Source organism: Vicugna pacos, chromosome 32 (genome assembly GCF_048564905.1).
Source record: "Vicugna pacos chromosome 32, VicPac4, whole genome shotgun sequence".
In the NCBI taxonomy this organism is placed as follows: domain Eukaryota; kingdom Metazoa; phylum Chordata; class Mammalia; order Artiodactyla; family Camelidae; genus Vicugna; species Vicugna pacos.
In genome coordinates, this window is record NC_133018.1 from 18,903,652 (window position 1) to 18,917,414 (window position 13,763).

Below are 13,763 nucleotides of genomic sequence, written 5' to 3' on the forward strand. Positions count from 1 at the left end.
ATTAGGTACCTAACACTGCTAACGGTCCTCAATGAAAAAAGGAAGATCAAATATCCTATTGCTGTTACCAGAAGATCTTGGAGCATGTACCTCGGAAATGATTAACTCTAAGGAAGCAGCACTCTGGTCTGTATTTGAGGGACAAGGGGAGCTGATAAAACAATCACACTTTGAGAAGAATTAAATGCATGTAGTGTCATGATTTTCAGAGGTTCCGTGCCAAGTAGGGCTCAACTCTGCCTGGCCAGTGGTGGGGTCACTGAGGGGCCCACAGAGAGTTTGTTAGGTGAGATCCACTTATCCCTGAGGACAGACTCAAAACCTCAGCAAAAAGCAGTAAGACTGGAAAGATGGTGTATCTCACTTCTTCTGTAGGAACACAAATGGTGTTACCCTGATACCATGGCGGCTGTCAGCTGGCAAGTACCAGTGATGAGAGTGGGGTGTGGGCGCTCATGCACCATTAGTGGAAGCATTAGTGGCTGAACCTTTAGGAGGAAAAATTAGATAATGATCAATATTTAAAGTGCACATAAACTCTTGGCTCAATTGTTCCACTGTCAGGAACTTAGCCTGAGAGCCACAAGCAGACAATGATACGTACAAGGATGTGCTTTGCAGCCTTACTTGTGAGCAAAGAAATGAAGGCAAAGGAGGTGTGATTAGTGATGGGCTGTTTTCTGGAAGTGTCCATCCAGACATGTGAACACCACTGGACTTGGATTCGAGGGAACAGAAAAAGAGTTGACAATGAAGCTAGTCAGGAGAGAAAAGGTTGTAGGGGCAGCTGCTGGCCATTCACTCATTCATTCAGCCAATATTTCTTGAGCACCTACTATGTGCCTGGTACTCTTCTAGGCACTGGGGCTACAGGAGTGAAGAAAATACACTCCTTGTCTAATGGTGATTGTGTTCTTGTGGATGAGCTGGGCAACCAGAAAGAATAAATGCTATGATAGGAGAAAAATAGCTTCAAGAAGGGAGTATCAGTGGGAGGGAGGTGAAATTTTTAACAGGGGGTCAGGGAAGCCAACTTAACCAACACGTGAACAAAACTCAAAGGAGATAAAGGAGTCCCACCCTGTGAAGACCTGAGAGGGAGGTGTTCCAGGCAGAAGGAACAACGAGTGCAAAGGTCCTGAGGCAGGAGCCTGCCTGGTGTATTTGAGGGCCAGCAAGGAGCTGTGTGGCTGCAGCTGAATGAGGGAGGGGTGAGTAAAGGAAATGAGGTCTGAGAGGTGCCGGGTCGGGGACTGGGGGAGGCAGACGCTGTAGGGCCTTGCAGGGCAGCAGAGGGGCAACCCGCGGTGTCCAGCTCAGGCTCACAAAAGAAATCCACATCCAGACCTGAATTTCCTTCATGTTCCCTCTCCAACCTGCTGCCATATTGCCCCGTTTATCAATGGCACCCTGTTCCATGCCTCCACCACCACTGCCGCCGCTGGGTCCCTGCACCCTGGACTTCCTTCCCCCTTCCCTCAGCTATAAAGTCTGACGGGTCTCCTTCCACCCCACTCTTCAAATCCATCCTCCTCTCCCTCTGCCCCTCAGTCCCACACGATGAGTCCTTTCTTCACTGGTTCTACTGTGGGGGCCAAAAAGGGAGCCTCAATTCAGGACATCTGCATGCATGGAGCAGATGGGAGTGTGCTGAAGAGAGGGGCAGTGCCAGGTAGACTTGGGCAAGAGCCCCTCGCTCAGGGCCCTCTCCATAAATAACAAGAGAAAACACATAGCACTGACATTCTGTCAGCCACAGTTTTGAACATCTTTGACATTAAATCACAGTAGCGTTAGGAGGTGGGTATTATTATCAATCCCATTTAACAGATGAGGAAAACTGAGGCACAGAGAGGTCAAGTAGTTTGCCCAAGGTCACACAGTTAGCAAATGGCTGATCTAGGGTGTGAACTCAGGTAGTCTGGCTCCCTAGTCTATGCTCAGCTAATGTGGGTCTGCTCTGCCCCGTCCCATCTAAAGAGGCACCTACTACTTTGTACCAGCAGATCATCACCACTTAAGAAGGCAAGCCTAGAACTGCCTGGTTATTCCCAAAACCAGAATCCTAGAATTTGTATGTGAAATATTTCATCCTTCCAAAATGTTGCCTCAAATTTGTCTAAAACCAGGCAGACAAAATAAAATACATCTGTGAGCCAAAGTTGACCCATGAGCCGCCAGTCTGCAACCTCCGGTGTTACAGAATTTCCCTTCTTTGCATAACCTTGGGAAAAGAGAGGGGAGGGTATCTTTAACCAGCAGCACAAGCCTAGGACCTGCCATTGTTCCTCTGGTTCTGAGTGGAAAGAACTGCTTTTCTTTTCATTTCTGAATTTCATGATCCCAGAAGCCCTGACTTCTATAACCTGAAAAAAGAAAAATTCTCCCAATTCTTGCACTATACCAATTCAGATCTTTTTTTTCTTCCACTGAGCTCCACCTGCTGCTAGTTCTGAGTTGACTCCTCCTCAGGGAGGGCTGTCAAGCATCAGAAGCAGAAGGAAAGAGGTCCTGTTTGCTCCCACCTCCTCTTCTCTGGTTTCAAAGAAATTTTTTTCTTCCAAGTGTTTTTGTTTCTTTTTTCTTTTCTTCTCTTTAAAAAATTTATTCCGCATGTTTTAGGACCAGTAGCTCCTTTCCCAACTGTGTCATTCTTTTGCAAGGGCCACTCACACTTGAGTATGAACTAACCTCTTTCCAAATGGAAAAAGGCTGGGGGGAGCGGGGCTGCCTGAGGTTGTGGAGGGGCACTAGTGCCTGCCATGCTGAAGGTAGAAGGAAGAAGCTGAGGGGCTCAGATCCCTTCTACTTGCTCTCAGACCAGGAACCATGTCCGTGATTGCTGAGCAAGGATGATGCCCCAAAGTCCCTTGGCCAACTCCCTCCCCTCTCCTATGTCCAGAAGTTTGAGCTCAGGGCAGCAAAGTAGAGAACATAACGCCATCAGACAGTATGTTGCCAAGCTTTGTCCCACCTTAGGGCCTTTATCCTTGCCGTACCCTCTTCCTTGGATGCTCTTTCCCCAGGTTTCACCTTGGCTGGCTCCCAAATGTCACCTCCCAGAGGAGCCTTCCTTCCAGCCCCCGCCCATCTTCACCTCCACACCATCTCATCACCTGCTTTATTTTCTTACTAGCTTTACCACTCTGAGAAACAACATTGTCTGTATTTCCCTCCAGGGTGTAAGCCCTCTGCACTCCTTGATTCCAGAACTACCCTGGACCCGCGCCGTCCTACTTAGCACAGTGCTTGCGCAGCGAGCCTCCTCCGATCCCGCAGCCTCCGAACCCCTAGCGGGGACGCCCCAGTAGCGCTGTTGCTCTGAGCTCCCCCTCGCGGCCAAAAGGCGTCACTGCTCCAGTCCAGCACAAACACTTGGACACCGACGGCCTTGGACCTGGGGTCCCCTTTATTCCGAAGCGCAGGAGAGGGAGTGCCCCAACCGAGGGGGCGTGGTCAGGAGGTGGGCGGAGTTTTAGGACCAGGCGATGCCTCGTGGGCGGGGTCTAAAGCAAGTGGCCAATGAGGGCTCGCCATTCAGGGCCTGTGGAGTGGGCGTGTTCCCGGCTGGGGGCGTGGCCCACCTTGCGTCTGCAGGTGGGCGGGGCCTTGGTGGGTCGGGCGGGGCCTTGGTGGGTCGGGCGGGGCCTTGGTGGGTCGGGCGGGGCCTTGGTGGGTCAGGCGGGCCAGTGGAGCCTACACGACTCCGCTGGTCTCCATGTCGGTGAGGTTGCCCCGCAGGTCCTGCTCCTCCTCGAAAGCCTTGAACAGTGAGTTGAAGTTGCCGGCTCCAAAACCCTGGAGCGGGAGAAAGGAGGTGAGCTACCGGCCCAGAAAGCCAGACGTTGGGGACAGTCTGTACTTCGTGGTACCTGGTGGTTGTGGCGTTGAATGACTTCCAGGAAGAGCGTGGGTCGGTCCTGCATGGGCTTCGTGAAGATCTGCAGGAGGTAGCCTTTCTCGTCGTAGTCCACTAGAATTTTCAGCTCCTAGGTGGGAGACAGAAGACTAAGGTAAGGGGGTGGGGCTGACCTGCCACTCTAGCCTAAAATGATGGCATCCTTAGAAAGGCCATGGGGCTCCTGCATCCTCAAAGCCAAGATCCCTTTCTCTGGCAGTTCCAGACAGCTCCAAATAGATCACCAAGTTGTCCTATTACCACCCTCTGCCGCAGCCCCTTTGTAAACTACCATCAAGGCTGACCTAGGCCATCCCAGTAGCTTCTTGCCTCCTTACAATCCATCTTCCCCCCAGACAAGAATCATTCAAAAATCAGATCATCTCACTCTCCTGTTTAAAACCCTCCAGTGGAAACTGGAACCCTCATACATGGCTGGTGGGAATGTAAAATGGTGCAGCCGCTGTGGAAAACAGACTGGTGATCACTCAAAAGGTTGGAATTACCATATGACCCAGAAATTTCACTCCGAGGTATCTACCCAAGAGAATTAAAACATATGTCCACACAAAAACGTGTACCCAAATGATCATAGCAGCATTATTCACAATAGTCAACAAAGTGGAAACAACCCAAATATCCATCAACTGATTAATGGATAAGCAAAATGTGGTCTATTTATCCAGTGGAATATTATTCAGCTATAAAAAAGAATGAAGTACTGATGCATTTAACCTTGAAAACATGAAGCTAAGTGAAAGAAGCCAGTCACAAAAGATTACATATTGTATGATTCCATTTATATGACATGTTCAGAAAATCAACTCTGTAGGGGCAGATCAGAGGTTGCCTAGGGTTGAGGGCAAGGCAATAGAATGGTGGGGTTGAGAGATGTTGGCTAAGAGGTGTGAGGCTTCTTTTGAGAATGATGAAAATGTTCTAAAATTGATTTTGGTCATGGTTGCATAATATAGTGAATGAATAGCCAAAACCCACTGAATTGTGTGTTTTTAAAAAATGACATGTGTTATATAACTTATATATCAATAAAGCAGTTAAAAGCAAAGCCAAAAAAACCTCCAGTGGTTTCTGGCCACAGAAGAACAAAATCCAAACTCCTAAATAGCCTACCAGAGGAGCTGGCTCCTGTCTACTTCTATGACCTGGGCCACTCCTCAAATATTTCCTTTTATCCACTCTGATCTTCTTTCTGTTTCTCAGATACTCAGAGCTTGCTCCTGCCTCAGGACCCTTGCACCTGCTGTTCCCTCTGCCAGGACTGCTCTTTCCCCAGCCCTTCACACAGCCAGTCTCTCATCATCTAGATTTCACTGGAAGGTCACCTCAGAGAGGCCTTTCCTGACTACCTCCTGAGTAGTAGCCCTCGGTCACTCTCTGTCATAGCCTGTTTTAAGTTTCTGCACCGCACCAGTGTGCGCTCTCTCCCCTGATGGTGTTTGTATCATGTCTCCCCACTAGAATGCAAGTCCCATGATGGCAGGGACCTGGCCTGAATCCTGCCCCTCTTTGTCCCAGTGGCTGATGATGCCTTGGTCTTGATAGAGGTTTAGACAACATTTGTGAGATAAGGTGGAACTCAGGGCTCGTCCTCCTCAGTTGAGCAAGGATCCTGCTCTCGGCCTCACCTCCAGGACATCAATATTCTCTTTCACCCGGATCTTGGCCGACTTGAGCTTCTCCCTCAGTTGTTTGTAGTATGTGGACGGAACAGCCAAGAACTCCATGCCTCTCTCTCTCAAGTGGCGAATCTGTCTCAGAGCAGGGTCAAAGTCAGCCTCCTCCTCTCTCCACACTCAGCAACTCCAGCCAGGTGGAAGTGTTGGGCCAGGAGGAGGCAGCGGCCCTGTCCCTGCTGCCCCCAACTGCCAGGTGTGACTTCATCCCCTTCCTCTGCTGGGCCTTGTGGGTCCCATTAGGAGAACAGTGATCACTAACATTTATGGAGCCTCACTATGTGCCTGCTTCAAGCACTTTTATGTACTGCCTCGTTGTGTCCACGCAGTAATTTTTGAGACACCTGGAAGTAGACTCAGGACATTTAATTTGGCTGAAAAGACCTAATGGATCTTTAGCTTAATATCCTCATTTTTAAGGTGAGGCAACTGAAGCCCAGAGAGAGGGTTGAATCTCCCAGAGACACACAGGAAGTCCCTGGAAGAACTGGGTCTAGAATTGAGGCTTCCTGGTATTCTGGCACCTGCTACTTCCAGAGCAGAGAGACTGAACTTTCTGGGGTGGGAAGGCCCCTGCACCAGAGTGGCAGGAGCCAGTCAGGGAGCCCTGTGGGCCATCTGGGCTGGTGAAGGGGTCCCAGGACTGCCACTTGCCACCCCCACCCCCAAGCCCCTGACTCTGTTTTGCAGAGTTTGGCTCTGGAGCTGAATGGGAGATGAATTAGGACCAGTAATGGACTTCTAACCGCTGTGATGATGTCTTGGGTCTTGAGTGCAATGTGCTGGACCCCAGCACCCCCGTTATAGTCCACATATTCCTGGGGGAGGGAAGCAAAGAATCCACCATCAGTGGCCACCATCACCCACACCCCTGCCCCTGTGAGAGCCTTCCAACCTCTTCCCTGCTTCCTTCTTCCCCAGCCAAGGTCCCCGGAGCGCAGGGAAGGCCCCACCTGGATCTGGGACTTCTTCCTGCCCGGCGCTGGCTCGTTAATGGGCATCTTGATGGATTCCTCGTAATTGGCCACCACGATGGACCGCAGAGAGCTGTATTCCGTGTGTACCTGTGTGTCATCCACGGACCAGAAACGATGAAACTGCAGGTTCTTCAGGTACCTGTGGGGTGGCCGGAGGGGCATGCTAACTCTGACTGCTGGCCTGCAACTGGGCCCCCAACCCTACTCCACCTTCCAGAATTTGTTCCTGGAACAGGCTCCAGGAGGGAACCACCTTTCATATCACACACATCATAGATTTATACCTTTATTATGACAATTTTCCTTCAAGTCGAAGTAAAGCATCCGGTAACAAGATCTGTATATATGGCAACACTCCAGCAGATGGAGGTACTTCGAGAAGGGGCACTTGCTTCTAGCTTACATAGGGGTGCTCTTTGGGTGGTGACGGCCTTCCTCCCAGCCTCCCTGGACTGTGACACCCCTGTGCAGATTCCCCAAGGTTCCTCAGGGGGAGGACCTGTGGGTCACTTTGGGCCTTAAATCCTCTGGTCTCCATGGTGACGGTTTTACAGGGAACAGATGAATCGGTGACCTCAGACTAACCTCCCCTGACCTTGGGCTGTATTTCCTCACAAGATTGGGAGCAGGCCTGTCCCCCGTGTGAGAAGGGCCTGGGCCAGGGACTCACCATTCTGAGGCAGACAGCATCTCCTGATCAGGCTGGTTTCCCACAATGTGATCGATTATCTCGAGACAGCAGTTGGGCCTGGGAGACGGATGCTGTTAGGGGTGAGGAGAAGGCTACTCCCTAAATCTCCTCCTTCCCCCAGCCCCTCAATAACAAGAACCCCTTGCTGTTCGTAGACGCTTTATTTGCATCAACTCACTGTTACTAGCTCCATTTTACAGATGAAGAAACTGAGGCATGCAGAAATAAAGTAACTTGCCAAGGTTAAATAGCTAGGAAGTGACAGCTGGGATTTGAACTGAGCCAATCTGGCTCCAGAACCTATGCCCTTAGCCTCTATGGTGCCTTTTTAAGATACCCCGGGGGACTCTCAGGGGCTCCCCAGCAGGCTCCCAGATGCTCTGCTACCTCAGAGAAGCCCAGTCTGCTTGGAGGAAAAAGCACGCATTGTTTTCCACTGCAGCCCCCAGGGGCACTCACAGCTTGGAAAGCAGGGGGTCCGTGGATGCTGGGGCCTCAAATCCAGGCAGAAACCGGCCAGTGTAGTTCATCTTCTCCACCAGGGTGTGTGTAGTGTCCCCATACTGTGGGAGGCAAACAGCCCAGCTCCCATCCCCACTGAGGCCAGACCACATTTCATGGCGCCGATGGAGCCCTGACCTGACCAACCCAAACCTGACCCTATCCAGGTGTGATCTTGGGCAAGTCAAGTCCCCTTTCTGAAATGACTGCAATCTGACATTTGGGGATTTTTGACAGTCTGTCTGCCCCCCAGGACCATAAGCTCTGTGAGGGTGGAGAGCGTGGGGTCCTAGCGCATAGTAGGTGCTTAGTTTAAATGTGTTGACTGAATGAAGAATGATGAGGGCATTGGATCAAATTTGATGGAAGGGCCCTTTCAGTCACTGTAACCATCTTTAAGTTGTACTTAATCTTGAGGAGGTAGGACTCAGGTGCCAAACAGACTTGGTCACCTGTGCTGAGTGTCTAGCATATGCCAGGCGCTGTTCTCAGGGCTGTACATGAACAAGCTCATTTTATACTTAAAATGACTGTGGGAGGGAGTCTAGCTGAAGACATGGGCACAGAAAGGTTAAGTAGCTTGTGGCATGTCAACAGATGGACCACACAGGTGATCCCTTGCTCATTTAAATGGAGACACAGAGAGGCGAAGTGATTCACCCAAAGTCACACAGCCTGAGCAGGGCGGAGTTTCCCCAGACCCACTCATCTCCTCCTTCCTTCAGAGCCCCTGCCTGAGGCTGCCTTCCCAAACCATCAACCCCTGCTGGGGAGGAAGGGAAGCCTGAGGGGTGACTGGTAGCCCTCATCATTCTCCGCACACTGGCCAAGCACACAGGAGGTCCAGCTCCAGGGAGAATGTCTGTGCTTCGAGGCACAGGGTGGGATGGTATAATGGAGTGGGGAGAGGGGGATCTTGGCATCTCAGTGGGTGCCGACAGCAGGTGGGGTGGGGGCACCAAGGTTAACTAACTCACCGTCTGTAGCACAGCAAATTTCACCTTCCCAAACTTATCTTGCTCTACCCAGGGCTCCCGCACGATTTTGGCGCCCCGTTCCCGGGCTTTCTGCAGAGGAGATGGGGTGGGAAGGCGTAAGTGCTGGACCCTCGGGGAGCCCTTGCCTGCTGCCCCTACTGCATCGTGTCTGCCTGGTTCTGCCTCAGCCTCGTCCAGTTTTCCCAGCCCCTGGTAGGAACCCCAGCCAACTTCAGCTGTTGCCCTTGACACCCAAGTCTCATGCCCATTCAGCAGATAGGGAAACTGAGGCCCAGGCCCAGAGCCAGGCCTATGGGAAACAAGCCAGGTAGGGCTGGGGGTGTCTGTCCTGCCTTGGCTAACGCACTCTGTGGCCCTTCCCCACTCCAGTCCTCAGTTTCCCCATCTGTAGAAAAGGTGGTTGGATAAGATGAGTACAAGCTGGCATTTATTGAGCACCTACTATGTGTCAGACCCTCTGCCAAGTGCCTTACAAGCATGATCCATGTATTAGCAAAACCTTATTTCTGCACATCTATCTTGTCACGTGTGAGGCCCTGTTGTAGGGATTAACCTCTTTGATCCTCACAACATTTCATGAAAGGCACTGTTGTCTCTTTTACAGATGAGGAAACTGAAGCACAGAGAAGTTAAGTCATTTGCCGGAAGTCACACAGCTGATAAGACTCAGACCCAGCAGTCCGCCTTTGGAATCTACTCTCTGAACCTCTAAGCTGCCTCTTGAATACAGTGTTTGGTACAGAGTCGTGCTCAAGAAATGGTAATGATGATCTAGTTTCTTCTCTGTAACACTTCGGTGAGATAGTTGGTTATTCCATTTTACAGATGTGGAAACTGAGGCTCAGAAAGAGGACACATGGTTAGTAAGGGGCAGAGTGTCACCAGAACTCAGGTGTGTATCACACCAACGTCTGGGTGCATTGCTCCAGCACGGCAGTGTCCACCAGCCCTGACTGATAGGGGTCCCAGTGGCAGATAGGGGGCAGGCCGAGCCTTATTGCTTTGTCCTCGTGCCAGCCCAGGTGCAGTCTCACCTGCACGATGTAGTCACAATCTTCCACCTCGAACGCGATGTCCTTCACTCCATCACCATGTTTCACCAGGTGGTCACCCATCTCTGTGGCCAGCAGGGGAGGCGGGTGGCACTGGAGTCATGGCCCCTCACCTGTACTCTCAGCCTTCTGGGCGCCATCTCATTCTAGGCTGAGACCCCCTCCCTGAACCCTGACCCACCCATGTGTCCCTGACCCCTCTCCAAAGATCACGTCTTCACCCACTGGCACCCAAACTCTCCGGGGCCCCCTCACCTTTGTTCCACGGGTTGAGGGCAGAGGAGAAGACAAACACAATCTAAGACACAGAGGAGGAGGGAGGCGTGGCTGGTGGCTCTGGTGAGCTTGTGGAGGGGCAGCCCTGTGCCTTCCTCCCTGCCCGCCAGTGAGACATCCCATCAGGACCAGATTCACCCTCCCAGCCAGGCAGGACTCTTGAACTGGGGTTCCTGTCCCTTCGCTGCCTTAGCTTCCCCCTGGCCCTGAGGGATGGGGGCTTCTCCTGTACCAGACCCTCCTGGGGTCCTGGGGTGAGCTGCTGGTCAGGCCTCCCCACGGGGGAGAGCTGCAGGGATCCTGGACCAGGGCACTGCCCAGACTTCCAGCTCTGAGGTTTGAGGCCTTTGCCAACTTTCCCTGAACATCTCTGAGGCCAGTGTTGGGCGGGGCCAAGAAGGAGACCAAACTAACAAGGTCTCCATTGCATGTGTACAAAGGTGCCGGGGGGAGGGCCCGGTGGGGGCTGAACCCAGTGCCTTCTCCCGTAGCCACACCAGGCCCGCTGGCAGAGGACTGGCTGCCTGGAGGAAGGGCCCCCTGGTCTCTGCAACCGGCAGTAGGTGTTTGGGGGGTCCTGGCGTGGGGGGACTCACCTTTCCTTGCTTGATCACGTGGCTCACCACCTCCCGGGAACGTGTCTCCAGGCCCTTGTAGGCTAAGGGTTCAAAGCCCATCTTGCTGCAGTAGTACGAGGCAGCCTGAACCACAGAGTTGCAGCTGGGTCCGTGAGGGTTGGAGGGCCAGCCTGGTGGACCCCCAGCTGAGAGCCCCCAGTCCCCTCAGCCTGCGTGCCGCATTGCCCCAGGTGCAGAGTCCCTCCTGGGAAGAAAGGCTGCTCCCTGGCCCATTCTGATCTCAGGGGAGTTTCCCGCTGGGGTCTGCGGCCCCGATTGTGTAACTAGGATCCAAAGAGTGCCTGTCCTTCCTGGAACAGTCCCAACACTGGCCCTGATCCTCCCCTCCCAGGGGCCAATCACAGATCCGGCTGGAGGCTTGCCCTTGTCCAGCAGCCCCTCTTGCCTGCCCTCTGCCCATTTCCAATGCCTTGCCCCGGCTTCTACCTGCTTGGCGTTGCCAACCCAGAAGGTCACGGAGTGGAAGTGGAGGAATCGGCCTCTCTCGGGCTGCAGAGGGAGAGAAGGGGCCAGGCTGAGTCTCTGGAAGTGGGTCTAGAAAAGTGAGGGTGGAGAAGTGTCGCCTAGCCACGGCCCTCGTCCCAGACTCAATCTCAGAACTAAGGAGAAGCCGATCCCACCACCCCCCTCAGCCTTGCCAAGCCTCAGTAGAGATTTCTCATATGGAAATTGAGCTCCTGTGGGCTGAGGATTGGTAGGCTTGCCCAGGTTTCATAGGGGGACATAACCTTGTGTTACAGCAACACAGATTTAAATTAGACCTTAGAAAGAACTTCCAGACAGGATTAAGAGATTGGCAAAATTTTAAGAAGAGGTAAAATTTTTTCTTAGGAAGGCAAGGTTGAGTTCAGCTCGGTCTAGACATGACCAAGGGGAAGACATGAACTTGAAGGTGCATCCTGGACTTCACATACCCACTGTAGTTATTTCTCTTCAGCTCTTTGCTTACATCCAGTCTCCTTGGTCCCTGACCCCACATTTCCCCTCCTGCTTACCTTCTCTCCTTTGTTGCTGTAAGTCGTCTAAGGAGAAAAGAAAGGACAGTAAGAGGTGGAAGCTTGGACACAGGTGCTTCTGGAAGTCTCACTGCACATTCGTACCATGGGGGGAGGCTGCCATGGCCCCAGGCACTTACCATGACTGATCTTGGTCAAACTTCTTGCTGGGAAGACTGGGACGGACGAAAGGCCAGCAGGATGTTGGACAGAAGTATTTAACATCCATCAGGTCCCGCCTCTGGCCTCCTGGCCTTCCCTGGGGTAGGAGCTGATCCTGAGAGCTCCTAGGCCTGGAAGCCTCTGATCCAGCTGCGGCCTCATTGGACAGTGTGATGCTGTCAGGCCCAGAGAAGGGGAGTGACTCGCCCAAGGCCATCAGCCAGTGGTGGGCAGACCCAGGGCCAGAAGCCAAGGGCGCATTCTTTCCAGGACCCTGGGCTGGGATTGTGATCTCTGCCCTGCAGAATCCAAAGCTCAGAAGCCAAGGCCAGCATAGGTGCAGAAGTGGCTCCAGAATTCTTATTAAGAGAGAATTTGAGGGGAGATTAAGAACTGGTCTTGAAGTCCTGTTTGCATAGTAAGTGTGTGGTTTACATTTAGGTGAAAAGGTTGTGTTTCATAGTGGTTGGAAACATGGGTGTGGGGGTTTGAATCCTGGAGATGCTACATGCTATGTGGCTGGGGAAAGTTACCGAACCCCTCCAAGCCTCAGTCTTCCCACCATCTGCAAAATGGGAGCAATAATAGTGTGGTAGGGGCTTAGATGAGATAAACATAAGTTTTTGGACTACAACCTGGCACACAATAAGCTTCATAACATATGCTTAGTTATGTTTCTCTGGGGGTTTTGGGAGGGGCCTGACTGTTGGCGTAGCCGTAGCCTGCGTATTGGGAAAGGGGTGATGGCCCCCCCTGCTGCCACAGAGCGGTGGGAAGGTGGAGTTAGTGGCCCTGGGAGGAGGAAGGCCTGGGGCTCTCCCCAGCATCCCCACACCTGAGTCCTCAGGTCTCTCTTTCCTGGAAGGTGGAGCGTTGACTGCTGGCCAGCTGTGGCATTTACCTGAGGGACTCAGGCCAGCCTCATGCCTGTAGCTCCACCTTGGTCCCCAGAAACTCTGCCACTGAGCCATCTTGCCCTCTTCTGAGGGCACTGACTTTATCAATTATCCTCACTGCCTGGAAACCCTTCCAGCCTCTGACGCTGGCAGTCTCGGCCCATGACTGTATGACTACCCCCTCCCCTCTTGCATTTTGGCTCCCCACGCATCCTTCATTAGCCTTTTTTGCTGTTGTCTTTTGAAAGTGAAAAGTTTGTCTCAATTATAAATAGTTCACAGGGGTTTTTTTCCAGATTTTTTTTTTAAGTTCATTAATTTCTCCCACTGCTCACCCCTTGCCTCTGGCAACCACAGGTCAGTTCTCTGTATCTATGAACTTGTGTGTGTGTGTGTGTGTGTGCGCACACATGTGTATGTGTTTTAAGATTCCACATATAAGAGAGGTCAAATGATATTTGTCTTTCTCTGTCTGACTTATTTCACTTAACATAAGTTCATCCAATTCCAGGTCCATCCATATTGTTGCAAATGGCAACATTCCATTCTTTTTATGGCTGAATAATATTCCACTGAGTATATATACCATATCTTCTTTACCTAGTCTTCCATCATCAATGGGCACTTAGATTGCTTCCATACTTTGGCTATTGTAAATAATGCTGTAGTGAACATGGGGCACAGATACCTTTTTGAGTTAATGTTTTTGTTTTCTTTAGATAAAAATCCAGAAATGGAATTGCTGGATCATATTTCTACTTTTAATTTTTTGAGGAATCTCCACATTGTTTTCCATAGTGACTATACCAATTTACATTCCCACCAAGAGGGCACCAGGGTTCTTTTTTCTCCACATCCTCACTAACACTCATTTTTTCTTGTCTATCTGATACTAGCCATCCTAACAGGAGTAAGGTGGTATCTCACTGTGGTTTTGATTTGCTATTTCCTGATGATTAGTGATACTCAGCATCTTTTCTTGTGC

General features: G+C 51.5%; 1 protein-coding gene across 2 annotated transcripts; it reads right to left on the reverse strand.

The window, feature by feature from the left end:
• Nucleotides 1–3,388: 3,388 nt before the first annotated feature.
• HPD (4-hydroxyphenylpyruvate dioxygenase) lies at nucleotides 3,389–11,999 on the reverse strand. 2 transcript variants are annotated; one of them, XM_072952928.1, is made up of 15 exons: nucleotides 11,861–11,999; nucleotides 11,721–11,747; nucleotides 11,152–11,214; nucleotides 10,684–10,788; nucleotides 10,067–10,109; nucleotides 9,794–9,876; nucleotides 8,739–8,828; nucleotides 7,720–7,823; nucleotides 7,240–7,317; nucleotides 6,546–6,708; nucleotides 6,339–6,410; nucleotides 5,545–5,667; nucleotides 3,873–3,989; nucleotides 3,649–3,798; nucleotides 3,389–3,608 (listed from the first exon to the last, which is right to left on the reverse strand). In XM_072952928.1, the coding sequence occupies exons 1-14, from the start codon at nucleotides 11,861–11,863 to the stop codon at nucleotides 3,697–3,699; spliced, it is 1,173 nt and encodes a 390-aa protein (XP_072809029.1). In that variant the 5' UTR covers nucleotides 11,864–11,999; the 3' UTR covers nucleotides 3,389–3,608; nucleotides 3,649–3,696. The 2 variants fall into 2 exon arrangements, with proteins under 2 accessions (XP_072809029.1, XP_072809028.1); XM_072952927.1 differs by having other exon boundaries at nucleotides 3,389–3,798; nucleotides 11,861–11,998.
• Nucleotides 12,000–13,763: the final 1,764 nt, after the last annotated feature.

Coding starts and splice junctions, on each gene's coding strand:
- HPD (XM_072952928.1), bottom strand. Junction 7,318..7,719: donor GACCCCCTGCTTTCCAAGCT/GTGAGTGCCCCT, acceptor TCCGTCTCCCAG/GCCCAACTGCTGTCTCGAGA. Junction 6,411..6,545: donor GGAAGAAGTCCCAGATCCAG/GTGGGGCCTTCC, acceptor TCCCTCCCCCAG/GAATATGTGGACTATAACGG.